At 42.1% G+C, this 27,887-nt stretch overlaps 1 protein-coding gene across 3 annotated transcripts in view; it reads left to right on the forward strand.

The window, feature by feature from the left end:
- The window catches only part of LOC144113698 (E3 ubiquitin-protein ligase AMFR-like), an 85,357-nt gene that overhangs the window by 49,585 nt on the left and 7,885 nt on the right, over nt 1–27,887 (forward strand). For all 3 annotated transcript variants that reach the window (XM_077646955.1, XM_077646956.1, XM_077646957.1), the window contains 9 exons: nt 617–709; nt 7,219–7,383; nt 11,482–11,634; nt 14,623–14,663; nt 17,459–17,591; nt 19,525–19,658; nt 21,742–21,852; nt 22,252–22,454; nt 22,550–22,659. In XM_077646955.1, the coding sequence (XP_077503081.1) occupies nt 617–709; nt 7,219–7,383; nt 11,482–11,634; nt 14,623–14,663; nt 17,459–17,591; nt 19,525–19,658; nt 21,742–21,852; nt 22,252–22,454; nt 22,550–22,659 (1,143 nt within the window). The remainder of the gene's footprint in view (nt 1–616; nt 710–7,218; nt 7,384–11,481; nt 11,635–14,622; nt 14,664–17,458; nt 17,592–19,524; nt 19,659–21,741; nt 21,853–22,251; nt 22,455–22,549; nt 22,660–27,887) is intronic.

Here is a 27,887-nt window from a genome sequence, read left to right on the forward strand (position 1 = left end):
AAAGATGTTTGCCCGAACTGGGCTGGGCTCGCCGACTGAACGCTGACTCAATGCAAACCTCCGAGACGTGTGTGCGCGTGTGCTGATGTGCAGGAACTCGTAATTTTATGAACTATCATCCTTGCTGCAGCTCCTACCACTTTTCGTCATAGAAATCAGGATATTGTTACTGCTGTTTTGTGTTCCTTTCCTGCATTGAAAGAATGCTTCGATAAAGTATGCATGTAGCCTGGTTTTGGTAGCAAACAAAATCAGAACAGCAGATGCGACTGAAAAATGACGGCGGCAGTGGTTGCAAGTGTCAATCAATCAGCATATGTAGCGTGCTGGCAGAATGTGACTGCCCCACTTGACTGAGTCTAGGACTAAGCTAGAATTTTTGTATGCATAAGACCAAGGATTTTGGCCTCATTTACTGCGTGCATGAACCACAGCTAACATTCATAAAGTCTCTTTTATGATTGATTATTATGTTTGCCTTCTAAATATGAAATTTTCTTAGTTTTTTTTAGTAAATAATACATTTGTATTATTGTTCTGCCTTACACCATTAAATTCACCATGCCACAAGCCAATACTTTCGAAATAAACTTAATTATGCACGCCTCTTTTTCAGACTCTGATCAACATGGCCTACTGCTGCTTAATCCTGATTGGAAAAGTGATCCAGAAGCTTGTATTTGGTGAGCTTCGTGTTTCTGAGCAGCAGGTAAGAAATATTTATTTGTAATACTGTACTGCTAGCTTCAAAACTAGGAATTGTAGTGCAATAGGTGTATCTTTGTTGAATAAGAAAAAGCTGTTTTTTTGCATTTTTTTAACCCGACATTTAATCTTGGGGATCATGAACAGTTTAACATTGTCACAAGTGGAGGAATGTGGTAAAAGTGTGGTTTGTTCCACTGATGTGGCACACAAATTTGGCTCAGTGGTGTCTGACATTGCACGTAATAAGTATTGGGTGTGAGCTCCACTACTGGGGTGGACGGCGCCAGCGTTGATCTTGCATTGCAAGGGGGATCACGTGACTCCTCTTGCTGTGGGAGCGAGACACAAGTCGCATTATTCTGTTTATTTTTACCAGTTAGGGAGTTGCTGTGTTGCACATTGTGATAATGTGCCATCGTGGTAACAGCGCACTTATTTATGGTTCTGGCACGGTGGTTTATTTGTGCCTCAATGCCGGATGTACACGACAGAACTCTGAGCAAGCTCCTATTCCAATCCGAAAAATGGGAAGCTGCAAAAGTCATGGTTATTTATGCTGAGAATGGTAAAAAATAAAAACAGTTCATACTGTCGTGCGTGCAGTAAGCATTTCAGGGAGCAAGATATCACTGACCAGCTGACGCCGGAGGAGCTGGCTGTGTCATCTCAAGACCTGGTATCATCACTATACGGCACTAAAATAGTTCAAAAGAGGTTTCGAACGGTGCCACACCTGCCAGCACAAAGATTTTTACTTTATTGGCGTTCTGCACAGTGCCCCACATGCCATGTAGAAATTCTCTTTTCACTGAGATTTAGTGACCTAGTGACCGCTTACCTTTGTCTATTGGCATAGTAGCTTCAGGGCTGCCTATAAAGGTGGCAGCACGTGCACTGACAACGGGGGGGTGGGGGTATATTTGTCACTGCACCGTTTGCCACTGCACAGCTCGTTCACACACTTGGTGAGGTGCCTCAACTTAATAAATCAAATGAGCTGTAAACATGACCATAATGCCATAAATGCAAAAACTAAATGGCCTGAGATGCATTGCAGAGCAGGAGAGCTTAAGTCGGTAGACAAGTGACTTTATGCTCTCCTGCTTTGCAATTCACCTCAGGTCGTTTGTAAGGAGAGTGACACATGTGATCCCCCATCCAGCATCACTCAGGCATTGCCAAGAGATGGCGCCACGGTATGACCTCTCTCCCAGTATCTGTGTTCGGCAGACATCAGCAGGCTGTAATTACGAGCAGTCTTTACTGTAAGAGACAGTTTTACAACCTTATCCTGCTGATTATTAGTTCTCTGTGTACCAAGTTCTGCTGACCGTGCTTTGTTATTTATTGCTGTAGACTCCATGCTCTGCATGTTATCCTTGGGCATTGTTCACGGTTTTCTGGGACAGGGAGTGTTGTGCTTTTTTCAGACACATATACCTCTGGGCACATTAAGAATTCCATCTTAGTTTATTCCTTTGCGTAGAAATCTGTGCCTCCAGGCGCAAAGAAATGTATGCTATGTAAATTTGCCATTGAACCGAAGGTCCTTGTTAATTTAATCACGTAATAACATCAACAAGGTCATCTATGGTGGCTGTGCATGACTGGAAGGCCAAGCTAATGGCATCCATTTGACACATCTCTGGCAATTCCCTGGCACATACTCCAGGATACTAGCTGTTTATTATATAATAAATTCGCACTTCTACGAAAACACAATTATAGAAAGTGGTGTCCGGTCCATCTAAGCCATAAGTGCAGTTTATTGCAGAAAGCCTTAAGGTCAGTAACAAAGTTGGGCCACAGTGTTGGGCTGTTTGAAACAAGAAAAATTTTATAATAATGGACTTTATGGCCTCGAAACAATGACTTAACCGAGCAAAAGCAGGACCCCACTTAACCAGTGCATTTTTGCCACTCGAAAATGAAACATCTACTTTTGCAACCAGTTTTATTTACCTGCATCTTCTTTCATGGAGTAAAGAAAAACATTGCGCATGAACAGAAGCAGATGTGTGCAGGACAGTGGCGCCTGTTTACTGAGCTGGTGCTGCATGTTTTTGAGAGAAATACCTTCATTATCATCATGTATGTCATTTCATGGCTTTTGGAAAGAGAAATTGTGGCTCTTGTATATCTGCTTGGCTACCACTATGCTTTGCACACACACAAAAAAAGGAATGCTTCATTTCTGTGTGCAGTGTTTGTGACGTTTTGGTTTTTTAATTGAAACTTAATTTTGTCTTCCATTTTATCTCTTGAGAGAATGCTTCTGTTCTTCCTATAGCATTCATTGATACCTAAAAATTGAATAAAATTTTTAAGGAGTTCTTAACAGTTCTTCTGTATACTGACCTCCAGCTTGGCATATGTCGTAATTTATAAATATTTGTTCTTCATCCAAAGAAATAAAGGGTGACTTTTTGACTATTTACAGATTTTTATTTTAAAAATTGCCAGAGGTGCATCGATGCGGCCTGTGCAGGAGGATTGTACATCAAGGTGGATAGTATATAATAGAGCGCAATAGTTACATTTAATTGGGTAAAATTAACTAATAAACTTTTTTTATTTTCGGCTTTTGAGGGCAACATTGTATTACGAAATTGAAGGCTGTCGACGTCGAAGATGAGCCCAGTTTACAAAATTTATCGACAGTGTGGTTCGAAAAATTAAATATAAAAATTGCGTATTTTAAAGCTTATTGAGTTGGCTTCCCCACTCTACATATTTATAAAATGGTGTCGCTGCATGCAGTATCATCGCCGAAATCGTGTTTACTGCTTCTGCATGATAAAATGCACAACAGTACCTGTATTTGTGGCATTAAAAATTCGAGCGAGACTAATTTATAAATGTGCAATGCAGAAAAGCCAACTCAGGGAGTTTTCAAACGCTTATTTTCAACGTTCAAGATTTTGAACCAAATTTCCGATAACGAAAATTGAAAAACTGAGCTTACCTTTAATGTTGACAGCCTTCAATTTCAGAATATAATCCTGCCTCCTAAAATCAAAAATAGAAAAGTTGATTAGTTAATCTTAGTTAATTCATCTTCTAATTATTAAGCTCTACAACATACATAATGTCTGTCTTGCTGTACAATTCACCTGCACAGATTGCACTGCCGTATCCCTGACAGTTTATATAATCTGTAAACGGTTACAAAAATTCTCTTGTATATCATTTTTATTTTACTTTTTCAGTTACCCCTGGAATTAAAAAAATATGTAAAGTCATGTTAGCATCTTGCTCTGTAAAAATGTTTGGCCAGTTTTCAAACTGCTTGCGTGCTTTAATGAAACTGGAACTCCTAGTACATTTAATGTTATATATTTCAGATATGTAGTGTACCTGAAATTGATAGATTTTTCTTGGTCCTTATTATTATATCTGTTACTACTCTGGTCAGGAGTTATTTAGATGCCGCACAAGATACTGATACATATTTTTGCATTTATACTTGATAAAATGCTTATATTGAGGCTCCATTAAGGTTGTGGAAATCATGGAAAAGTTTGAATTCACAGGAGTGCCTGGATCTGTTTCACGAACCACTGGTTCATAACCTAAGCATCCAATTAGTACTTGTTAATGACACAAAACAAGTGTACACACAAAAAAGAACAAGCAAATGTCCAAGCAAAAGGGAGAAATGGATACCTTTGGGTCCAAATATAACCTGTTGAATTTTAAATCTACATCACTTTGTTGTAACACAAGTGTGAAACTAGCAGTTTTGTCGAATTTATATTTTAAATCTGCAGAAGTGTGGTTACGTCACCTAGAGTGAATATGAATAGGACCCAGGGCAACACAAGTTGTCATTTTTGTTGGAAGGAGTTTCAGGTGCATTAATTTTTTCCGCCCAGAGTTAGTTACCTGTAACATTTCTTGACGTCAGTGTATTGAAAGTGCAGACTGCCGTGGCACTGCCATGAGCAGCAGTGCTGGCAGAATTTGGTTGCCGATATGTGAAATTGATATCGTCAGTCTTAATGCCTTAAGCTACAACTTCATGGCTAGCGATGTATCTAAATTTGTGCCACACTCTAACTATAGGCAGTTGCTGTCACGACTCTAACCTGTGGCATCTCCAATGCCATGGTCGGCGGACACCGCCTATCAATTGAAGGGGATCATTCCAATCTCTGAAAATTATTTTCAAATGTTCGGCCACATTGCTCTGTAACATAGCTAGACATACATTTATTTCGGCAAGAAGCTTTCAGTTGTAAAGAAAACATGGTCAATAAAATTCAATAAATGGACTCTTCAAGCATTCTAAAATTTTTGCCTTTTAGAAACTTATGCAGCTCACATTTTGCATTTATCCTAGCTTTTCTTCACATAGCCATTAGTGGCGACTTTGTGGATGTTGAAGAATTCAAATGTTACATATATCTCCTGGCTTAACATGCAGATTTGTTCAAATTTTATGCAAAAAAGTAAAATTAAGTTTTTTTATGTATTTGGATCACTGAAGCAAAAAAGTCTTGTTTTAAAAGATACGTTTAAAAAAGTGATTCATGGTTTAGATTTAGAACTAAAATATTTTAAATGTTACATGCCACCATGGCAGTTATGTCAAGCATATGCTCGTGTTATTTGGCTATATTCCATAACATTCTATGTAACATCAGCTAGCTTTGATTATTGTCTGGCTTCACATCACCATGAGTAGCTCTGCGTGAGAACCGCTTACTGTATGGTCTGGCCAATATTTTCATATTTTTAAGCGGCTCTCTCTCAGTTCTTTGTTCAGCCATCACCTGCATCATGAAACAATGTCCGGTCGAAGCAGTCATTGGTGTACAGCAATTATTTTTTTAGCCTGCAATTCACCTAGTTATTCAGAAGTGTTGTGTAAAGAACTAACTTGAAAATGATATGCACATTATTCTGTAGGGCTTTCTCTATTAAGACGAATAGTGCACTTGGCCCACTTAGCAAGTGTCTACAGTGTTTTGGCGCGCAAACACTACAGTATTTTGGCCTAGCTGCCAGCTTGATCTCCAGTTGTGGTTACAGCTGGCTGCTGAATAATGTTGATCAAGCATATGATCCAATAAACCGTCTTTTTTTGCAGTTTATTGCATGGGGCTTAATATGTCTTTTTAAATTTTGTATTTCTGTGTGCATTGTAACGAATGCTAGCTGCTTTGTTCAAGACCAGGAGACTTAAAGGTAGTTAATGCATTCAACACCCATCTTATGGCTGATACTTAGTGGCACTGTTACTTATAAATGCAGATCATTAGTAAGCTGACAGTTTATTGCAGTTTTGTCTTGCATGACCCCTAACTGCAGGCGTGGCCCAGTGGGTTGGGCGCCCGTCTTGGCTGCGGGAGGTGGATGGTTCGAAACCCACCGCCGGACACCCACCGGTAAAAATGGGTACAAGCGTCCCTAGGCCTGGCGCCCGGCTTTCTTTAGAGGAGTTCGCTTGGGAGAAGCTCCGTAAACCCCGCTGCGCCCCTCGCAGGCGAAGCCCCAGTCTCGGACAACCTCGCAGCCTGCTAAAGGTGGTGCCCCTTCGGCCAACGTGGCTCGAATCTCGATCACCTGCAGCAGCAGTCATAAAAAAAATGGCCACAAATGGGCTTCTACCGCACGAGGCGAATTTAACGTTGTTGACGGCGGAACTTATCGCTGATCCATCAGAGCAACTGTGATCAAGACCCTTTTCCCAAGCATCTCACCCAGAAGAGCCGAGCACCAGGCCGGGGGAATCTTGTACCCATTAAAAACCGGTGGGTACCCGGCGGCACTGGGGATCGAACCCAGCACCTCCTGAATGCGAGGCGGATGCTCTACCACAAGGCCACCGCGTTCGGTTGGCTCCATGAATGGAGCCTGGTGAATACTCAGAAGGGGACTTTGCATCACAAATATATCTGTTTGTGACATCCTGTGCATCATTAATGCACATTGGGGACCTTTTACGTAGTGTTACATCATTTCTGTACATATGAGACATTAGATGTTGAGAAGGGCTTTGTGACAGTGATGCCGCTTTTACGGCTTTACACTCCTTCACCTGTAATGGGGAACAAGCCACAACTAGGGTCAGCTGGAATATGACGATTTAAATGGGAATTAATTTGCTTGCTCTTTAATGTAAGGCTATTGGGGAACTGTTATTCATTGTAAAAACAGCACGAAAAAAACAGAGCAAACACAACACGAGTGTGTTTGTTCCGTCTTTGTGTTTTTTCACCCTGTTTTGTTTTCACAATGATAACAGAAACCAACTCGCCCAGCTTAGCGTTCTTCAGGAATTATTCCAGACAATGTGATTTGCTTCGAGTAGACAAGAGTAAGGCATATAAGAAGCTTGTAGGATTTATATACGATAGAAGTCAACTCTTGCCTTCTATCGTATATCCTTTCCATTTGAGTCTTTTCGTATTCAATGAAATGCTGGTGTTTTTGTAGTTCCTCCCCATTTTTGTTTACCTTCATATTTTCTCATCCCTCTTACAAAACTGTATTTTTGCTTTTCAGCACATGAAGGACAAGTTCTGGAATTTTGTCTTCTACAAATTTATCTTCATTTTTGGAGTGATGAACGTTCAGTACATGGATGAGGTGGTTCTCTGGTGCAGCTGGTTTTCTGTTCTGGGTTTTCTCCACCTTCTGGCCCAACTTTGCAAGGATAGATTTGAATATGTGAGTTCACATACACATTGCTACCAAATCTAGGCCATAGTCTTGTACTTCGATTTTAGTGTAGCGTAATCAGGTGGGTTCTTTTATGAAAGTATGCTGCAGTTGGTCTATTGAGCCATTAAAGGACTAAAGGCCCTGTCCTGGACTGTGGAAAGATTGTACAAATGTAAATCATCTTTTAGGGGTGAATTGTGTGTTATAGTAGGGTACAACTTAAAAAAACAGCAGTTGGTAACAGGGGGCCATGTCCCACGTCATCCTGCATTACTCCACTGACCAAACACCGTAGTAAGCGAAGTCAGCTTTTTAATGTTTGGCTGTGTTAGACCAGAGACAAAATTTCTTGAAATTTTAATTTTTTTTTTGGTGTTGAGCTTCTTGTTTATCAAGAAAATCTTTAACAATGGTCTACTTTTTGTCAAGAAGGGATTCTGTGTGGCGGCCCTCCATGTGGGCAGAGCTTCACTGCAGACTTGAGTTGTATCCAACTATAGCACTCATAATGTTCATGCGGTATGCATTTGGTACTGCTGCTCACCATGCTCCTTATGATCAATGGAGCGAACAAGCAATCAGGCAGACACCCACCAAATCTGATCAGCACACAACACAGGTCTTGTGCGCAGGTTATTGCATGGTGTAGAGGGAGGTGGGCTTTAGTGGTAGTCGCCTTGCAAATGTTGGCAATGCTCCCTTTTAGCTTTTTTCTGCCTCCATGCCTCCTACACACAGCTAGCAATAAAGTGTGGCTTCATGTAAACTCCTGCTTTGCTTTTTCCTCAACAAAATTTCCTGTTGTGGGGGGCTTATATGATTATATATGTGTTCCTTGCTATGATTGTGAAACATTGCAACGTGCACACTCTGAAAGCTGCAACAGTCTGCGCTAGAGTCTGGGAACATAACAGTGGAGGTCAGCTGTGTTATGACATCATATTGCGGAATTTAACAAGCATGTAGTTAAAGCCGTCAGTTTCGTGTAGTTTTTGGGGTGTATTTGATTTGCCCGGGGCAGTGCCGTGGCCATAGTGTTGACATGTGCATGTATTGCAAATGCACTTGTTACTATCAGTGTTTTTATGTGGGGCAGCATGCATGTATGTAACCCTGAGAAAAAAATAGGGGGGTAGTTGCGTGTTGCATAATAATAAAGGCAAAGCGGTTTGCAGTCTTCTTCTTAGGGTTATATTTTTATCTAAGGGTTCAGCTTAATATTTTTTTCAGTCAGCAGGTACTTTTTTTGAAAATGGTAAAAGGCAAGTTGTCAGGTGTATAAAAACATAATGGTACAATAATAAATATTTATTTTCATGGACCGCAGTGATCGCATTCTCTAATGCATTGTATTTTGAGGTGCCTGCTACTTACCTTTTACAATCCATATAAAGTGCAGGCAGAGCCATAGTCAGTATCAGCATGTTTGCACAGCCAGTCCTTCTCTCACTTTGTTAAAACGTGGAGAGAGACTAGCATAAAAATAGTGTAACAGTATTTTCTTGCATAGACCCATACAAAATACTTTTTATGCTGCATAAATTTTTAATTAAATAGTTTCATCTTTTCACAAAATGCTAAAAACTTCACTAATGTTGTCCCTCTATTCGCTTTACCAACGGGTAAGCAGTAGTGTTTGCAAACGAGGACCATAAAGCATCTTATTCACTTTAACCAGACACACTGCCTTATTTCTGCTTAAATGCTGAATACTGAATGTACAGTACGCAGCAGAAAACCCACAGAAAATAGCGCTCACACATGAGCCATGTTTTAAACTGTACCCTACCCTCCCCCGAGTTTCACAATTATCACATTTAACAGGTAGATGCTCTGTCTTGAACATCTGAACAGAGTGAAGAGGTCCAACATTGTTTGTTGTGGTAGTCTGTAAAGCATTAGAGTATCTAAGACTTCCTTCTTTTCTAACAGCTGCTCTGTTCCATCAACATGACTTGATACCGCAGCCAGCACCACCCCAGTGGTGCAAGTTGAGAGAAAATGGAGGCAAGAGTTTGAGCTTAGGAAAGTGGCAAAACCTAAATATTGTTTCATAATTTTCCAGCAGTGGTGTGTGTGTGTGTCCTCTCTTTTTCTCTGTCTTGGTTCTGAAGTGCTAAAATTATAAAGCACTGCAAATTCACCAAATCAGCCAGTCTTCTAAATATTTTACATTGGATTTCTTCACTACTGTAGCATGTTTGGGAAAAACTCAGGAGACATTACTTGTGACTGGCTTCAGGGTGTATGGCACCTTGCAGTTTGTTGTGGTTGACGAGAAAGGGCACAGGTTCAGGGTAATTAAAAGTCCATGTGCACTAATCAGTGGTCCTGTTGCTATGTATCTGTCATGCTGATAGCTGCTCTATGTACGTCATGTGAAGGTTACTCTGTCGTTGAGCATTTGTTCTTTGTGTTTGTGGGCTGCCATGAGTATTAACCATTGTATTCCCTCTGGGCTTGCTTCAGCTGACACTGTGCTTGTGGCCACTGCCGTGACACTACATTATTTTAATACTCAAAGTAGGAGCTCCATAGAGACAACTTCGTGAAGGCATGAGCAGGTGACTGGAGAGCATGGGGAGGGGTTTGGGCTGGAAGGAAAGATATATCCTTCCTCTTGCTCTATGCAGGTAATGTCAGGTGAATTGCCTTTCAGTGCAGTATTTTCGTATTGGGGCAGTTGAACAGCCTGCCCAATGCTTGGCACACTATGCAGTACCGCCTGCCATATTTAGTACAAAGGTTGAAGTGTGTGAATCAGTATTTCAGCATTGAACACAGTATAGTTGGCATATTAATTTAATAGTACTTGAAGAAAGAAATGATGCAAGATTAGGCAGCAAGGGAAAAAAATATCTGGTTTAACAAAAGGTGTGCTAGCAGGGTTTACTTTTGAGCTAAGTGGTGGAAACAACCTTCAGAAAAAAGAAAATATTGCTGAACACGGGGTGACATAGCAAAAGATGTATCAGCTTTGTTATGACTTATGCTGTGTTATGTGACTGGCTGCATTTTCTTCAGAGGATGGAAAATGTCATGCACATGTCATCATTCATGTGTTCTGTGTGTTGCTTTGACATTGTGTAGCACTGGAAGAGTTTGGAGCTCATCTTTGATTCCATTTTCTAATAATTAAAAATAACTGTGAGAAGTGCTGTTTAATAGCTTCCCCACTTGTATTAGGTTTTATTAAAACCAAACACTCCTCACAGATGAAAACCATCTCCAAATGATTTTGGTTTTGTATTCTGAAATATCAAAGGATTTTCCTTCTTTTTGGCTATCCTTTTCAAGCAGAAGTTTTTCTTCATCGTGAAGTAGAATACCGGCTGCACTTCATTTAAAAAATGCCCGGCATTTTATGAACAATTTATTGCCTGCCTTGGCCAGAAAATTTATATCTGCGTATATGCAATACTGATTGTATGTAAACAGCAATGGATTTTTAGAATTACGCTGCATAAGTATAGCGAAGCTGGTGGATAGACAGTTTGTGCAGAGGGCATTAAATGGCTTACTGTAAAAGATTTACAGGATTAAAATGCAGAAAATTTCAGTACGGGTTTAGTATGGGACTGATAAAGTTATATTCAGAAATCTGTTTAAGGTATTGATCATCATTCTCTTTCTAGAATTTTGATCTGATGAATGTATTGAATTTGTAAATTGTTTTTTATCTTGTAGTAGCAGTAGTAGAAGCAAACCCAAAGCTTTGTAAAATTTTCAAGGTTTCAATGCCACAGGGTTTTCTGTGCAAAAATTAATGGACGGTACAAGCAGCCAGCATTAACCTAGTGAGATAACGTTCAGACTTGGTTAGGGCCTCCCAGGTTATGGCCATGAAGTACTATGATTTGTACCTGTATACTGCAGTCATATGGTGGTTTACTGCTGATGGAGAAAAACTTTTTTTCTGCTATCTGCATTGCACTTGTAGCAGAAATGCTACACTTCTTATGAGGTTGAATGCTTTTTGTTTCCTTTTTTTTTACTTTGGATAACGGAGATGTGTTGTGCTGTTTTTATCTTTTTCTTTTTCTGAAAATGAGATCTCAGCATGTGTGCGCATCAAGTAAGAGTTATCTCCATTTGGTTTTGCAGCTATCATTTTCACCAACCACGCCCAAGCTGACACACATACGCTTGCTTGCGTTGCTGTGTGGAATCCTACTTCTTTCACTGGGCCTCTTTGCAGTCTGTGTGGTTGTGGGCTTACATGCAGGTGCCAACACGTTTGCCTTCATGGCTGCTGAGGTGAACATTTATCTCCTTTTTTTGTTTCTCATTCTCTTTAGTGTGTTTAGCAAGCTATTGTTTACTAATGGTAGATTACTGCAATGAAACAACCAAGGAATAGCATATTGAGTTTGTCTGAAATTGTGGATAGAGCACAGTGTAGTTTCTTCAGCCTGGAATATTAGCAGTAATTCAGTCATGTGACTCCTGCTTATAAAACAAGCACCAGTGTGCTAATCTGACAAGGGGTGGCAGGTCCTTTTTTGTGGGAGGTGAGATATTGCAGTGGCATTGTATCGGGACTGTGCCCACTTTATTTGTGTATTTTTGTGCCCTCGAATTGTAAACATCTATTTTTTAGGGAGAATGAGGAGCACAGCGTTGCACTGAACATCTTTTAAACGCAGCATATTAGACTTAGCATGTTGTGGTATCATGACTAAGGACACACATGCCCACTATGCAACGAGCATTATTCTATGTGTGATATTGCCAACTTCAGCCCCCTGTATCTGATTTTATGGCGGGGAGAGGGAACCTTGTGAGACCTTATTTCTCTCAAGTTATGTAAATTGCAATTTTCGCTTTATTTAAAGGCATACGCATTTTTAAGCAGGAAATTTCTAAGAAGCTTTGGTGTGGTGCAGAAATATTTTTTTTTCAGATAGTTCAAGAAGCTACAGCGGTTATAGCTGTATTCAGATTACTTTGCAGTGCAAGCTTCTGTTATACCTATTTTTCCTGTAATGCATGGGTGATATTTGGCTTGTAAGAAGTGTTATGTTCAGTCAGTTAAGCAGTGTGCAGTTGTTTTATCGATTAGATTGCTGAACCTTTGTCATTTTTAAAAATCATTTTTAACTCACTTTATATTGTTATTGTAAGTTTAGAAGTTTTGAAACATCTTTCATGCTTGAACTGTATGTCTGTTCCTTAAAATATCAAAATATAGAGACATGTCGGGGATCTCCAGAGGGAGGAGGCAGGAAAGCTTAGTTGAGCCGTACAGGCCAGGCTTTCTTACGTGGTGTGGAAGTACACAATGTTCTTGATTCATAAAATATTTGGGCAGTGGAGTAAGTGGCGTTCAGTAGTTTTGCCCAAAGCAGTGCTGCATTGCCACTTGGATGTAGAGTATGGCGCCATGTGTGAACGTTCTAGTGCTGCCTACCAAAGGTTGTGTTCTATAATTATAATATCAGAAAGCTTTATTCTTGGAACGGGGCTGCTGTGCATTGTGATGCCATGACAAAAGGCAGAGGTCCTTCATTGTCAAATTGGAGTCTGAGTTGAGTGTTAAAGGGAGCTTTATGGCAAGGTTGAGGGTATCACTTCCTTAGATGTGTTAAGACCTTCCTTTTAATGAGTTGCTGGGAGTGCTCCCCTACTGAAGGTTTGTGATCCTTATTTCCCATTAGCAAGAATGTTTTATGAAGCCGCAAGTCAAAAAATTTCATTGCATGTTTTCACGGCTCCCGTTCTGCACGTACATTGCTAAATATATGTTTATCCTTAAGCTGAAATGACGGTTTTTCTTAGAGGTGTAAGGACACAGAATTTTCAATTGTTCTTTCTTTGTAATTATGCACCAGGCATCAGTAAATATGGATAGCCAGGTGGAATTTGCCTCGCCTGGTAAATAAGTTATAATTCAGTCTTTTTTCTCATGTTTTGATTTCAACACTGTTATAGTGGCTATGACGTCATAGATGAGTTGAGACATAGAGGTCACAAGAGTACGTGTAGAAATAGCAGTGTAATATCTGCTTCTTTATTTAGAGTGGCATAAAAGCTGCAGTGCATTAAAATGACAAAGTTGTAATTATTTTGCAGTTCTTGTATGCCTTGCATGGTCTCAATGTTCTCTGAACTCGTCTGTGACATCGTAACCACTAGTAGGCTGCTGAAACCAAAACTTAGAACAGTAGCGAAGGAATTGAGTTATATAAACTATTTCGTGGGCATAGACAAATTCCACATAGTGATCCATGGACTGTTTTGAAGAGAAAAACATGCGACCAAAAATTTGATGTTTTTACTCCTTTTTCTAGCAGTCTTCCCTCCAAGTTTTTGCAGCTAAACTTACAATGCCACAGTGCAAAAAGCATTTTCTCAGGACTGTCTATGTTTGTATATCTCTTTGCAAGCATGCTCTGTATTCTTGTTAAAGGGACACAGAGTACAGCACCATCCAATTATTGTTTACAGTAAAAATCTCTTCTCTAGCTCTTTCTAGCTGTGTTGACCTTTGTCTGACAGCAAAAGATGCATTTATCGCCGGGAAAATTGGATTTAAAAATCTTCCAGCCAAACGATTTACACTCGCGACGTCCTCACTGAAAAGGACTGGTTGCTGCCGTTTTAAAGTGACTGGTGCTGTAGCATAGCCTCTGGGATCCATGTCCACAAATGTCGACGCACATATTTTATGTGCGAAATCGGCCATTGATGCTGGCACCTGTATTTTGCTTCTTGGTCTTTTCTAGCTTATAAAAGCCCCTTATTTCGGTGAGACTGGTCTCTCTGGGATTAGAACATTGTACCCTATTGATACAGGCCAACTTCTATTTGTCTTCTGTGTCCCTTTGATCTCTTTCATAGGTCTGTTCATTGTAGTGTGTGTGCTATGCCTGGTTACCATTTTTGTGCAACAAATTGCTTTGCAACGTAATGCTAAGTGGTGGCAGAGCACGAGGCACTGGTGCACACTGCACTCATTCATTGCTATAGGGCATTGAATCAGAACACGGCCCAGGTTCCTTTTGGGGAGGCCATTTTGAACGATTGGGCATGGGTGGCATAGAAAGGAGAGGACATTGCTGGGCACGACAACAATGTGTCCTCTCCTGCTCTCTGCAATGTCCATGTCCAGTCATTCAAGCTGGGCCCCCTTAATTAATGGAATTGAACCAACTAGCCTGCAGTCATGCAGTTCTTTGGCACACATACTTTTTTCCAAGTGAACTTTGAGTTATAATGTAAGAAACATTTTTGTTTCCTTTGCAGTGCTCCCTTGTCACAGTACGTACATTGTATGTGATAGTCAGGTATGTATTCTTATATTGTTTTTATTCTCATTTTGGTAACCAGTAGAGCCATCAGGGGAGTGTATTTGAAAACTAATTGTAATTGTAATTGAAATTGAATTTATATTTGTGTAAATAAAGATTTTTTTCGTTATACTTCTGTCCGTTTTTGATGGGGTTGCTCCTGAATCAAAATGTACGGTTTCTGCAGCTGGCTTTTCATATTTTTTTTTATGCAGTAAATGATAGTGTGTTGGATTTTCTATCCATGGACATCATACCTGCTGAACCTTTGCAGTGATGGGAAGGGGGCTTTGGCAAAGGCATTTTAGTGGGGATGGTATGAGAAATGTCTAGTACTTGACCATAGAAGTGCTTACTTAAAATTTTAGTCGATTGATTGATTTATTGATTGATTGAGTCTTTTATTCTGAGAGGACACAAGTTCACTCTGGGGGGCCATGTGGGGATATAAAATTTTTGCTGTCTTATTTTAATCATTTGGCCAAGCTGGCTTATAAAAACTGTTGTTTCATCTCTCATGGTAGTAATTTTCTTTGAAAAATTGCCACATATTGCATTAATATGGCTAAAAAATTAACTGCATCTGCGGTTATTACTTGTTGAATATGTTTTTGATGGCTAATGATCATGGATTTTGCAGATACTTGGGTAGTGTTGAATTCAGATTGAATACATGTTTTTTTTACTGGATCAGCTGCAAATAAAAGAAAGTTTACTTTTTTACTGGGGCTTTAGTTATTTGACACTCTAGTGTTTCTTAACTCTTTCTTTACCACGCCACTAGGCATCGATCACCGGTGATCGAAAAATTCGAACTGATACGACAGCGTGACCGCGGCCGTTACGGACTTGCTGAGTCATCTGGTTTGTTGTTCACACATTGAACTTTCATTTCCCGCACAACTTGTATTTTTTAAGCAAGGTAGTAATTTTTGAAATGCACTTCAAGTTGAGGGTGTGGCGTTGAACGCTCCGAGCAAGGCATCAAAGTTGGGGACGGCGCGCGCTCGAAACAACCTCATTGCATGCAATTCTGCTGCATCTACAGCATTTATTTTTGATGCATCGTGTAGCAAGGACTCAGACGACGATGTTGCATCGTCAGATTTTGTTTCTGAAGCTCAAAACTGTGCAACCAGAGCCCGGAATGCTGGCCTGTTTGTTTATTTTCTTGTTCCCGGACAGTTTGCGCTAACCGGAGCATTCCTATGCAGCCGCTACGGTGATGCTGCCCCATCTAGTTTGTTCTTCATAAACTACAGTTTTGTTTTCTGCGTACACTGCTATTTTCTCGTGAGGCGGAAATTTTTGAAAGGCCCATGAAGCAGTCTCTACAGCGTAGAGCACTCCCAGCGCGACGACGGCGCGCGCTCGCAAAAACCCCGCTGCACACGATTCTACTGCATCGCCAGCATATATTTTCGATGCATCGAGTAGCAGGGTCTCTGACGATGATATCGCATTGTTGGATTTTGGTTCAGGATTTTAGTCAAAGCTGCGGAAACAGAGCTCGGAACGTTGGCCTGTTAGTTTCACTTTCGGTTTCCAGTACGCTTGTGCTAGTGGAGTGCTGCTATGAAGCGTATGAAGACTCTACGATGATGCGGTGCCATCTGGTTTGTTGTTCAGAAACTAATTTCATTTTTCTGTATAGATTGCAATTTCCCCTCGAGGCGCGAATTTTTGCAATGCCCTTGAAGCGGAGGCTATGGCGTAAGCCGCTCCAAGCATGGTGTCGAGCGTAGGGACAGTGCGCACTCAAAAAAACCCCACTGCACGTGATTCTACTGCATCGGCAGCAGATATTTTCTATGCATAATAGGGCCTCTGACAATGAGATTTTAGTTTGGATGCTGAAAAGGCGCAAACGGTGCCCAGAACATTAGCCTGTTAGTTGTATTTGTATAATTTTTCTCAGTTTTTTCTAAACTGATATCGATCAGTTGCAATTTGTATTTTTAAAAAGCACTCTTATCAAGCTTTAGTTCGGCACATAACATAATACTTCCAGTTTTTTTTTTTGTCAGGCTAAAAATTATGTCAAGGACACACTGAAATCAGCCTTTTCAAATAGCGTAAAGAAATAATTTCGAGCTCAAAAAGTATTTCAGTTTTAACTTTTACATTTTAGTGCCAAGTTATAAAAACAATTTTAATAGTTTTGTAATTGCTAGAATTTTTTGAATAAATTATTTTGGAGAGTTATTGTCATGAGAATACAAATTTTTGTTCCTTTTAATTTTTTTGTTGTGCTTTTTATTTATTTATTGCACAATATTCAGAACAAGTAGTTTTGTTAAAATAAATTTGATTAGCATTCTATTCCAATCATTCACTGTTCTGCATTTTGTATACTTTTACCAATCACACTTCTAGAAAAAATGTTTTTCTGAGACCTATGAAAAACAGTCATTTTTTTCCCGTGGCAACGAAAGAGTTAAACTTTAGAAATTTAGCAGTTGCAAGCAACTCGTGTGTTTCTCTTACTTTGACCCAAACTCATGGGATCAGCCACCCCAATTTTACTGACAAAAACTGCATTCATAGTGTCTGGACTCGCGGAAAGCTTGGTTAGTGCTGCTCTGACTGCAAACCATTATTTTAGGTATATAGCTTGTGCTGGTCTAGAAGGTAGCAGTGATCAGTGTGTGTGGTAGCTGTGTAGGTATAAATAGCTGGAGACTAAGTGTTGGATGAGCATTTTTCTGGTGGGCTTGTGTCAAGCAATGCTGGGTGCTTCTTTTGTAGACCAGTGGTAGTCAAAACTGCTTATTTCCTTTACCTCACCACAGGTATGGCATCCACCTGTGGGATATCCACTGTGACAAAGTCTGGGAAAATCGTGCTGCATATGTGTATTATGCTGAGCTCTGCTTTGAGCTGACAGCACTTGCCATCGACTTTTGTCATGATCTCCACATGCTGGTTGGTGTCTTTTTCTTCATGTCTTGCTGCCTTGTTTATTTTTAAAAACAACTCATTGTTTCTGTTATTGGCATTCTACAGTTGTACCAGCACCCTGGTTTATAGCTGTAAACAAAGCTTTTCAGTAAAAGCTTGAAGTGATGAAACAACAGTGTAAGGCTAAAAGAGGCATGGCATCTCAACTGAGCATCTCATTTCATGATTGTAGCATTTTTGCTCATTAGCTGAGGCGGCTCAGGTGTCAAGTAGGCCAAAGAACATAACATGTGTTTAAAGGCCATGATGCTTTCAGCTGAATACAAAGCAGGCTTGCTACTCTGAGAAGGAATGCCATAAATAATTGCAAGTTCCACCTAGGGTAGCTGGGGCATGGGTAGTGGCTCTCACTGGATACTAGCATTTGCTTGTGCCCTGAGAGGCAGATGCACTTAGACTTGCACCTTAGCCATCAGTAAAACCCAAAGGGTCCCAGTAGGTACTGCAGGATTTCATCAGCATTTCTTCAGGCTTTGCAATCAATGCTCTGCCTGCAAGTGCGTTGTTCTGTTCACATCCCAGGTGCATTATTAAGCAATATCACATATTGGTGGTACGGGGCAAATTGCAAGAATATTGTGAACCTTTCATGTTGCACTGTTGTTCCTTTATCAAAATTACTGTTGTAGCAGTATAATTGTCTTGCGTCCTTTCAGCTTTGCTATATTGTGATCATACCATATTTCAATTCTAAGCAACAACTGTATACAGAAGCTTCTTCTTTCAGCTTTGCTATATTGTGATCATACCATATTTCAATTCTAAGCAACAACTGTATACAGAAACTACTTCTTTCAACATGCATATTGCATTCTTCTGTGTACTCTTCTTTATTGTTGTGTGTAAGAAAGGAATGAAATTCTTCCATTTTCTGAACAATACGAATTGCTATCCATCAGAGTGCATTTGGAGACATCATATTCACCTAAATATGTGATTGTAACCCTAGCTGTGTACTGAGCACAAATCTGTGTTTTCCTCTATCTTGAACTTTTTGGCCAGTGCCATAGTTCTTGTGCAGTTACGTTCACTCTTGATATAATGGGAACTAGAACACTCGGACAAGTCAGTTGGACCAAGCAAATATATGGGATAGTATGAGGCACAACCTCAGTAATAAAACACCTACACTCAATCCTAATAAAATATTGCTATTTGAGAACGTTGATTTGGATTCACAGTATTCGGTAAACTTTTACAGCTCTATGCTGCAGCTTGACCATGCGAGGGTGGATTTATGACACACCCCCACTCCTTTGAAGTGGGAAATTTCACATAGGAAAACCATGCTAATGAACCCTATTTTTTTCGACGAAAAAAAGTCTAGAAACATGTGGTTCAGATGGACCCTGCCCCCTCGTCCAGTGTGCTCATTTCCTCTGTGTGCTGTAGCAACAGTGGTCAATGTTTCATTTGCAGGTATCCGCTTCTTTTCTGTGCCTTGTTCGAGCACAGTAGACATTCCAATTTTTTGTCAAGCTGAGCCTAACGGAGCACTGAACAAAATTTTATAGCAATTCTTGTGCTCTTGAAAAGTACAGCCTGAAGATATGCATTTATTGCATGAATGCTGAGCACAGAAATAATTCTTAGTTATTGTTGTGTGGAAATAGTGTTGCTCGCACACCAGCCCTGGCGATTGACCGGCCAGCGTTACTTGTTGCGTACCTTGTTCATGTTTCCTGCTTCCAGGCAGCAGCAATTGCGATTAGAAAACAGTTGTAGTTTTAATTTTTCAGCTAGAAATGAATTTACAGCACTGTTGCATAAAAGTGCAACAGTTGGCAGGCTCAGCGAGAGGCCAAGGCATCTTTTTAATGTGCTTCCCACTCTCATTTGCAAAACAAAGCAAATAATCTATCTACTTTTATTTTCGATGTCATTGTTTCTCTCTTAGCTCTGGGGAAACATATTCCTTTCAATGGCCAGCCTGGTGATCCTGATGCAGCTGCGATACCTCTTCTATGAAATTCAAAGGCGTGTTAAAAAGCACAAGAACTACTTGAGAGTTGTGAAGCACATGGAAGCCAAGTAAGTTGTGTGGGCATCAAAAGGCATTTGTGAGGAAAGTTATGCATGCTTGCTGGCTGGATGTACCACTGAAAGATTCGACAATGTTGGTTCTATAGCGTCATTGTAATTAGTCAGTGAGTGTAGAGAATAAACTCTAATTGTTTGCTCATTAATGTTCAATGCCTGAATCACTTTGAGAAAACATGGCAGCATTAGATTAGCAACAAACTTACTACAATATAAAGCTAGTGTCATAGTCTATACTTTCCACTGGGTAAACTTCAAGGGAGTATTATTTTTCCATTGCTCAAAAATGAAAGTGAGGCACAGAATTTGAGTTTTGTGAAATTTATTGATTTTTCATGTATCATTGTGGAGAGTGCAGCATAGGTAGAAGCCATTGTCATCCAATTAGCATATATTAAAAAAAAAATCTTTCTCGCTTTTTTAGGTTCCAGTTACCCAAGGCAATTTTTTCATCTGACTAAGTTTCACTTGATATCATTTTGAACAAGCCATTGAGCTTGGGGTGGAACTTTTTCTTCCTGCACAGGATCAGTGGTGATCCGTTTTATATATACCTCAAAGCTCCTTTGTCTCGGATCAGTGTTATACGGTTTCAAGCTAAAAGTTCCTCATTCTGTCCGTTAAAAAATTTGAGCCTCACAGTAAGGAGTAATCCTCTGAGTGGTGTAAGAAATAAGATTAGATGAGGTGCCATTTGTAGAAGACTAAACATAGCTTTGGTTGTCTCATAGCTTGCATATTACAAGAGAGGGCTGACAAATAGCTGTTGCATTTTTTGTCATTTGCACACACTTGGTAGGCATGCTTGCTATGACTTGCTGTAAGCAGCACAGTAGAATTGGTCATTCATTGTAAGAAATTAATGCCTACCAGCAACATTCTACAATTTCCTGACCACTGACAGCACATTGCATAATACATGAAGTAATTTTTCGTTCCGTTAGTTTGCTGTCTTTCTCAATTAAAGGATTTAGTTATGTCAATGACCGCAGCCTTTGGTAGAAGTGTTAAGTTTTTGTCTTCATCCATATTGTGGCAAACCCACCAAGAACATTTTTTGTCCTTTGTCATCACGCAAGATATGCATACTTCATTTGCAGTTCAATATTTTCCGTTATCAGCTCCATGACAAGTCTGTCAGCTGAAATTAGTGGTCTTTTTTTTTCAATTATATTTGTTAATTTGCTTGAAAAACTGATGGTATCTGCATATTTCATCCTTGTTAATGTTTATCAGGTCAGGGTTTGCTGTCAGCTGAAAAGTTGCAGGTCTTAAAATGAAAAAACGCTCTTAGTTCTGTGTTTTGCAGAAAACATTCTTAAAGGCTTGCCTGTCAAAGCTGTTTCATATGCTCTTTTTTTTTTCTTTAAAAAACATTTGTACACATGCTCATTTCATTGCTGTCAACCACTACAAAATCATTTAATGTTGCACGCATGCATAGGTGGTATTCAGTGCAGTAAGTGGCCCATTCAGCCTTTAATCTGCAGCACTTTGCACACTCACTGGAAGTCTATTCACCAGCAAGTACAAAGCATGCACGCATGAAAAAAATGTTAATTCTGGGCATCTTGTGTAAGTTCCAGCTTGTATGGCATAGAGTTTCTTGATAAAAAAAACTCCTTTTCTCCATTAATAACTAACAAGTTCAATAATGGGGTAAATGCATTGCTAGGATAGCAAACGTCTTAGTCCATATGTTATGGTGCACTGTTTAGACAGGTTTATCTTGTTCAAATTTTCATCTTGGTTGTGTCTAAATAGAGGTAAGCAAAAGGATTCTATTTCATTTCAAGGCAGGGGTTGACCATTGCCTTGTTTTTCGCAGATGGTGGAATCCTTAGGCAATGTATGATCCCCTGCAGTAGTGGGAAACTCAAGCCCTATCAGCTGTTATTTCTTGACTTAGCAACATGTGATTTTTTAGCAGTGAGAAGTAGCCGCCTACTGATATAACAAACTGCTGTGTAAGCCACCCAGGCTGTCTGTTAATGCGGTTTGTGTACTCTACACATTGTCTACACATTTATTTTTTGGTGTTGCTGATAAGAGATTTCACCTTGTATTTTTGCAGCTATCCAATGGCTACTGCGGATGAACTGGAAAAAAATAGCGATGATTGTGCCATATGTTGGGACCACATGGAATCTGCAAGGAAACTTCCTTGCGGTCATCTCTTTCACAAGTAAGCATCCGCTGCTTTATATGTGTAGTGCATTCAAACCCGGACACATTGAATTCAAAGGGTGCTACAGAATAGTTTGATATATTAGTGATTTGGTGTGCAAAGGTATGCCAAGATAAGGTATATAATAGAAACTTTTAGCCTTTCGGTCTAGCAACCAGGGACCACAACCTTTGGCTCTAGCGAAATGAAGCATAGGAAATTCAGTGTATGTGAGCAGTGTGCACAACCATGACCATTGTGAGAGATGAGGCATTGTATGTATGTTGGTAGCAATGTTAGTTCAGGCACCATTATCAGATTATCAGATTGCTTCTACTACATGAAGGACGTAAAAAGCAATTTGTTGCTCACATTTTATGCAAACTCGTTGACAAACCTGATGGCTTGATTATGCAGTTCATGTCTGCGGTCATGGCTTGAGCAGGACACCTCGTGTCCAACTTGCCGAATGTCCCTGTCTGAGCCAGGAGCCTTGGCTGGAGAGAGCCTTCAGGACGAGGGCCGTAACACCACCTTGCTACTCGGAGCACTTGGAGGGCAAGAAGACACACCTCGCCACCCGCAGAATGCTACTACAAACCACTTTTTCCACTTTGACGGTACACTTACAGCAATTAGCATTGGCTTTTGCTTTCACTCATCTTGAGCATTCCATTTGGATGCACTCTATATACAAAGGCTTCTTTTGTTCTAGGTTCGCGATATGTGAGCTGGCTTCCCAGTTTTTCTGTAGAAGTGACGCACACCAACCTTCTCGGCGGACAGCCATCACCTCCGGTGCAGACTTCACAGCTTGACAACATGGTGAGGACGGGGTTTTTGTATGCTGTTTCATGCCTTGTTTCATGTGTATTCTATCATGTGTTTCATGTGTATTCTATCCACTAATAAGCTACAAATTAAATGAACAGTGCTTCCTTTTCCTTTTCTTATCTTGCATACAGAGGTTCTCCTCATCAAAGCATCAAAGAGGTTCTCCAGAGTTTGTGGAATTGGGTAGTAGCAATAGTAGCAGTAGCATCAGTAGTAGTATCAGTAAAAGTAACAGCGTCTAGCAGATAAAAAAACTCAGTAATGTGACCACTCTGGTGTCACATGGGCACTTTCTGACCTAGGAATGGAGCATTGTCCTGTTCATGTCTGCTGGCTTATAAGAAGGTACTACCTTTGGTCATGTGATGCAAGAATGTGGGTTGTGGGTAAGGAAGTGGGCCCTCTAAAAAGGGGGGACAGCATTTTTTATTCCCAACGCGACACACATCCTCCTGAGGCTGCTGTGTCTTGGCACAGTTTGGCCAAGCCACCCTTGCGCCATGAAATTCGCCATCATCATCCCATCATGATCATATCCTCCCGAGACGTGGCAGTGAAAACTTGTCTAATATGTTGGGCAATGCAGTCAGAGGTGCGGCAGCCATCGAATGAGTTTTAATGACATAAAAAGCTCTTTCTAGGCTTCATTGAGATCCTTTGCTGCTATGTCAAATTTTCACAAAAGGTTGGAGCCAGTGTGAGCACATTTTACTGTGGAGGTTAAGAAAAAAAAGGAAGCATGTTTACATGCATGTACAATAAGAGCCTTATAAAAACTTGACAATGCAACCAACACACATACAGACATGTTTGAGTGACAAAAGCTCCTCTTTGCTTTGGATGTCGCATATTTTTCTCCATATTGAACATTTCCCAGCACGTAGCCAAAAGCTCGAAATGCAGTGAAAAATATTTTAATCATATTTGGGGACACCAATTATGATAACTTAACATTTGAAAAAATACTGACAAAATTTGCACTGCAGGTCCAAGAGGATATACTAGCTTTAGTACATAGTCTTCTACAAGAGCTCCCATTCCAGTATACATGTATGGTCGTATACAATCGTTCCTGGATATATCTAACTCTAAAGGGATCGCGAAAAAGTTCAATATATCGATAATTCGAAATACAAAATACAGCTTTTAGATGCCTATTTCAAAATTGCACACATCTCGGACAATTTCCTTGCGATCGTGACAAGTGGGAACTTATTGATTTACTCCTCCAAATTCCACAAGACACGAAAGCACAGCTCCACAACCACCGCACTTTATTTCGCAAGAAAAAATCTGAGCTTAGCTTGCCTCTTCTTCTGCACCATGAAGTTCATTAAGCTGTCCTCAAGCTTGTTGATGGTATCCAAATGAGAAAGTCCAGTGCCTTCCACTGCGCCCCAACAGCGACGAATGACGCTTGTGAGGTTGAATTGGGGAGATAGTTTCTTCCCGCTTAATCGCGGCTGAAACAGTTCAAAGCCGCCCGGACCCCACCCCGTGATCGCGTATGCTACTGAGCGCACGCCAACCATGGCGGGCCTTGCTCTGAGGGAACAAAGGAACGACACATTGGCTGACACAAACATTTATTGCTACAGCAACAATAACGCCAGCTAGCAACAAGGTACGCTAATGAATCAAGGTCGTCCGACTCACCAGCAAGGTTCCGAGCGAATGTTCGCCCGCGCTAGGGCAAGGGATATTCCGCGGCCTGGACGGGACGAGAATACGGGAGCGGGTCTCCCCGTCGCTTCCTCGCCCCATTGGCGAAGAGCGGAGCCGCGAGCGACATGTCCGCTCGTGCCGACGATCCCCGCCCAAGAGCCTCATGCCCTCTCCCGCGCGTGGGCTTCAAGCAGTCTCTCGCGCAGCGACGCTGGCGCCCTCTCTTGCCAGTTAATGTAACTGACAAGGGAATGCGTTCCTCCTCGAGGTGAGGCTGCTGCTGCACGGTGCCTCGCGGGAAAGCAAACACGGGGCTGCAGGGCAGGTCCCCACACGCTGAATGCGGATGCAAGTTCAGCCGCAGTGCATGGCGGCTGGGTCTCTTCGCCTGAATTTTCGCCACCGCTCGGGTCCGCTTCCTCGGTATCTATGATGTCAGCCACAATCTCAGCATCAGCACGATCTGCAACGGCTTGCATGTCGTCAGCACTGGCAAAATCTTGTGCTGTTACGCCATCTAGAACGGCGCCTGCAAACGCTGAGAGCTCGCGAAACTTGCTGTCCAGGCATCTTCTGTGTCTTCTGTGTTCGCCGTCTTCTGTGTCTAGACACCCGTCGTCTGAAGCTACCACAAACCCTGCTTTGCGGAAGCAGTTCACGATTGTGCTTTGCTTCACATCATTCCAGGCACCAGCCAGCATTTGTATGGCTCTAAGGAGGCCCACCTTGAGTTCGATTCTCAACCGAAGGTTGATTAGGAGCCTTTGCACCAGTCGCTGTCTGCAACCAACCTTAACCGCTTTCACTATGCCCTGATCAAGAGGTTGAAGCTTCGCCGTTGTATTTGGTGACTGGCGCTCTAGGGCAACTGGATTGTGCTGCCTTCAGCTTCACGCAGGCTTTGTTCTTCAGGATTGTACTCTGCATGTTGCGAGGAATTCCAAATGCGTCGGCAACAAACAACTTTTTCTCACCGGCCTCCACCCATCTGATGATGTCCGCCTTTGTTGCCAAGTCCAAATTCTTGCGTTTTTTCACATTCATGGCTCCTGAACACACGAATAAAGCAAAAAGAAAATGCATGGCACCGCACAAGTCATAAGTGAACTCTCATTTGCCTCGCAAACAAAGCGAAAAAAAAAAGTTGGGCTGAGGCTTAGCTAAAGTGTTAAGCCTAGATATCTTGAAGCGAAAAGCTTCGTGGCGATGCTCGTGGTTTAGCTTAAGGTTTCATACATAGGGTTACTATTTGGGTATACCTTTCTAGCTTTTCCAAAACGTGTTGTCTTAGGTTTACAAAGCTTGTACAATCGTTATACAAGGATATTAAAATCTCTTTATTTCTTCTTCAATGGACACAATGTCTTGCACTTTCTGTATAGCCATAAAGATGGCCTTGTGATCAGAGTAGTAGCAAGCAGCTGTGCTTGTGGCTCCCGCATGGCATCACTTACCGGTCCAAGATCCCGCAAATGCCATAGTCTTTCACAAACGTCAGACACGTGGCCGAACGGCTTGTCCACAAAGTCTGTCGTAAAGACCTTGGTCGCGCTGGCACTTTCACCGAGTTTCAACACTGTGTAGCGGTGAGTCTTTACCTCTTCTTCCATAGCGTCGTTGTCGTCGTCTTCACTCTGTTGGCTGCTAACACTGGTAGCAGACGCGGCTAACAGCCGCTTTTGAGTGTCTTGTCGTCGTCGTTTAGCGAGACGCTCCTCTCGTTGCTCGGGTGTTTCGGTTGCTCGTTTAGCTCTGGCCTTTTCATTCTTTCTTCGAAACCGCTCGACGTCTCCCGAAGTACAGTCTTCGCTCACCTGGCCACTCTCAATTGACGCAGCCAAACGGTGCAATTCAGCGTCCTTTTGCTGCCGTTTAGCAAGGCGTGCCTCTCGTGATTCTGGCGTTTCAGCCGCTTGTCTAGCCTTGCATTTTTCATATCTTCGCTGCTTTTGAGCCAACTCCCACGCTACGACTTCTGGGTCTTCTTCTCCTCCTTCCATGGCGAAAAGACAGACGATGGAGGCAGCGCGCGGCAGTGACGACAGCTGGGCCACCTGCGCTCCGCGTGACGTCACTCGGTTTCACTGTCAGACGACGGAGTCAGCGCGTGGTGGCTACAACAGCTGCAGTAGCAGCGACCACCTGCGCTCCGCATAGCGTCACTCGGTTTCGCGCATGCGCAGCTGTGGCAAATCTGTAGTGTGGCTCACGCGAAGCCCGGTGTTGACGAGCCTAGTGAAGCTTTTCACTTCAAGAAACGACCACCACACCGTACCACACTAGTCACATGCCGAAGCAGCACCAACAGCAGTGACAGCCAAAATGGCCAAAACATTGGTGACAGCTAGCTGACGTCGCTTGTTTTGGCTGCAGCAGCGAAGTCAGCCAACCGGCATGCAGAAATCTGGTGCCTGTGGCCAGCGTGGTTTCCCTCTTCGCATCCCCTTGCATGTCCCTATGGCCATTCCCATTTCCGTTCACACCCCACAAAGTTCTCATCAAGTGACTCGCCCTCGAGGTGCGATTTCGGGAAGATGCGACTCCATTAGGAGAAGCCCGTGTGCAGGGGTGCGCAGCGATCGAAGAAGCCCACTTCCAGGGTGGGGCATATTAGGAGAAGCGCACTTGCGGGGGCGTGGCGTGGCACGGAGTTTGATATATCAAATATGGGGTGCACGGTGTGGAAAATACGGGGGGACAAAGCCTTTCGCCCCGCCCGCACTCCCACTCCGCGGATGCAGCATTCCCACTCACTAACCGCGGATGGGGTTCGTGCTCCAGGGACAAAAAGAAGGGACGACACAGCGTTAACTCATATGCTATTTATTACAGTTGCAATCATTACACAGAGCGGGCCAGCTAGCTACAAAACATCGAGGCATTCCTCGGAAATAGAAGGCTACGTAAGAAGGTCTTCCGACTTACCGGCTGGGGCAGGGGCGCTACTTCGGAGGTATCGGCGGCGAACATTTGTATGCGCTGATAATGGCGGCCAAGTTTTCCCGTGCGCGCCGCATTCTTGGGCCAAAGCCGTTCCCTAGCATTTGCTGGGGAAGGCGACCAGAGCGCGCGTCTGCTGCGCTCGCTTCACTGCCTGGAACCAGAAGTCCAGCGGCAAGGCACAACGGATTCCTGTGCGCCTGCCGCGGAAGGTGACGAGAGCATGCGGCTCCAACCGCTCGTAATGCTGGCCGGATCCTGAAGACTCTCACCGGTCCCGCAGAATTCCACAAAAACCTACGAGGTGGCGCTCCCGTCGCCGTTCCCTTTACCCCATGAGGGAGACTTCCCTCCTCGCCCAGCCGGGGGCTGTCCGTCCCGACGGCGAACATGGGCCGCATCGAAACGGAGAGGGGAAACAGGTTCTCCACAACGGAAGTTTGATAAACGCAAAATTTGCAATACAACTGTTCGATATAGGCAATAATTCGATATATCCGGGATCGACTGTATATGCTGCAGATGCTTCTATTTTGCATAGTACTGCCTATCATGCAGCTTTCCTCATAAGTGCAGCTCCCTGAGGCCCTATAAATGCTAAGCATTTAGAAAAC

The sequence above is a fragment of the Amblyomma americanum genome, chromosome 1 (genome assembly GCF_052857255.1).
Source record: "Amblyomma americanum isolate KBUSLIRL-KWMA chromosome 1, ASM5285725v1, whole genome shotgun sequence".
Taxonomy (NCBI): domain Eukaryota; kingdom Metazoa; phylum Arthropoda; class Arachnida; order Ixodida; family Ixodidae; genus Amblyomma; species Amblyomma americanum.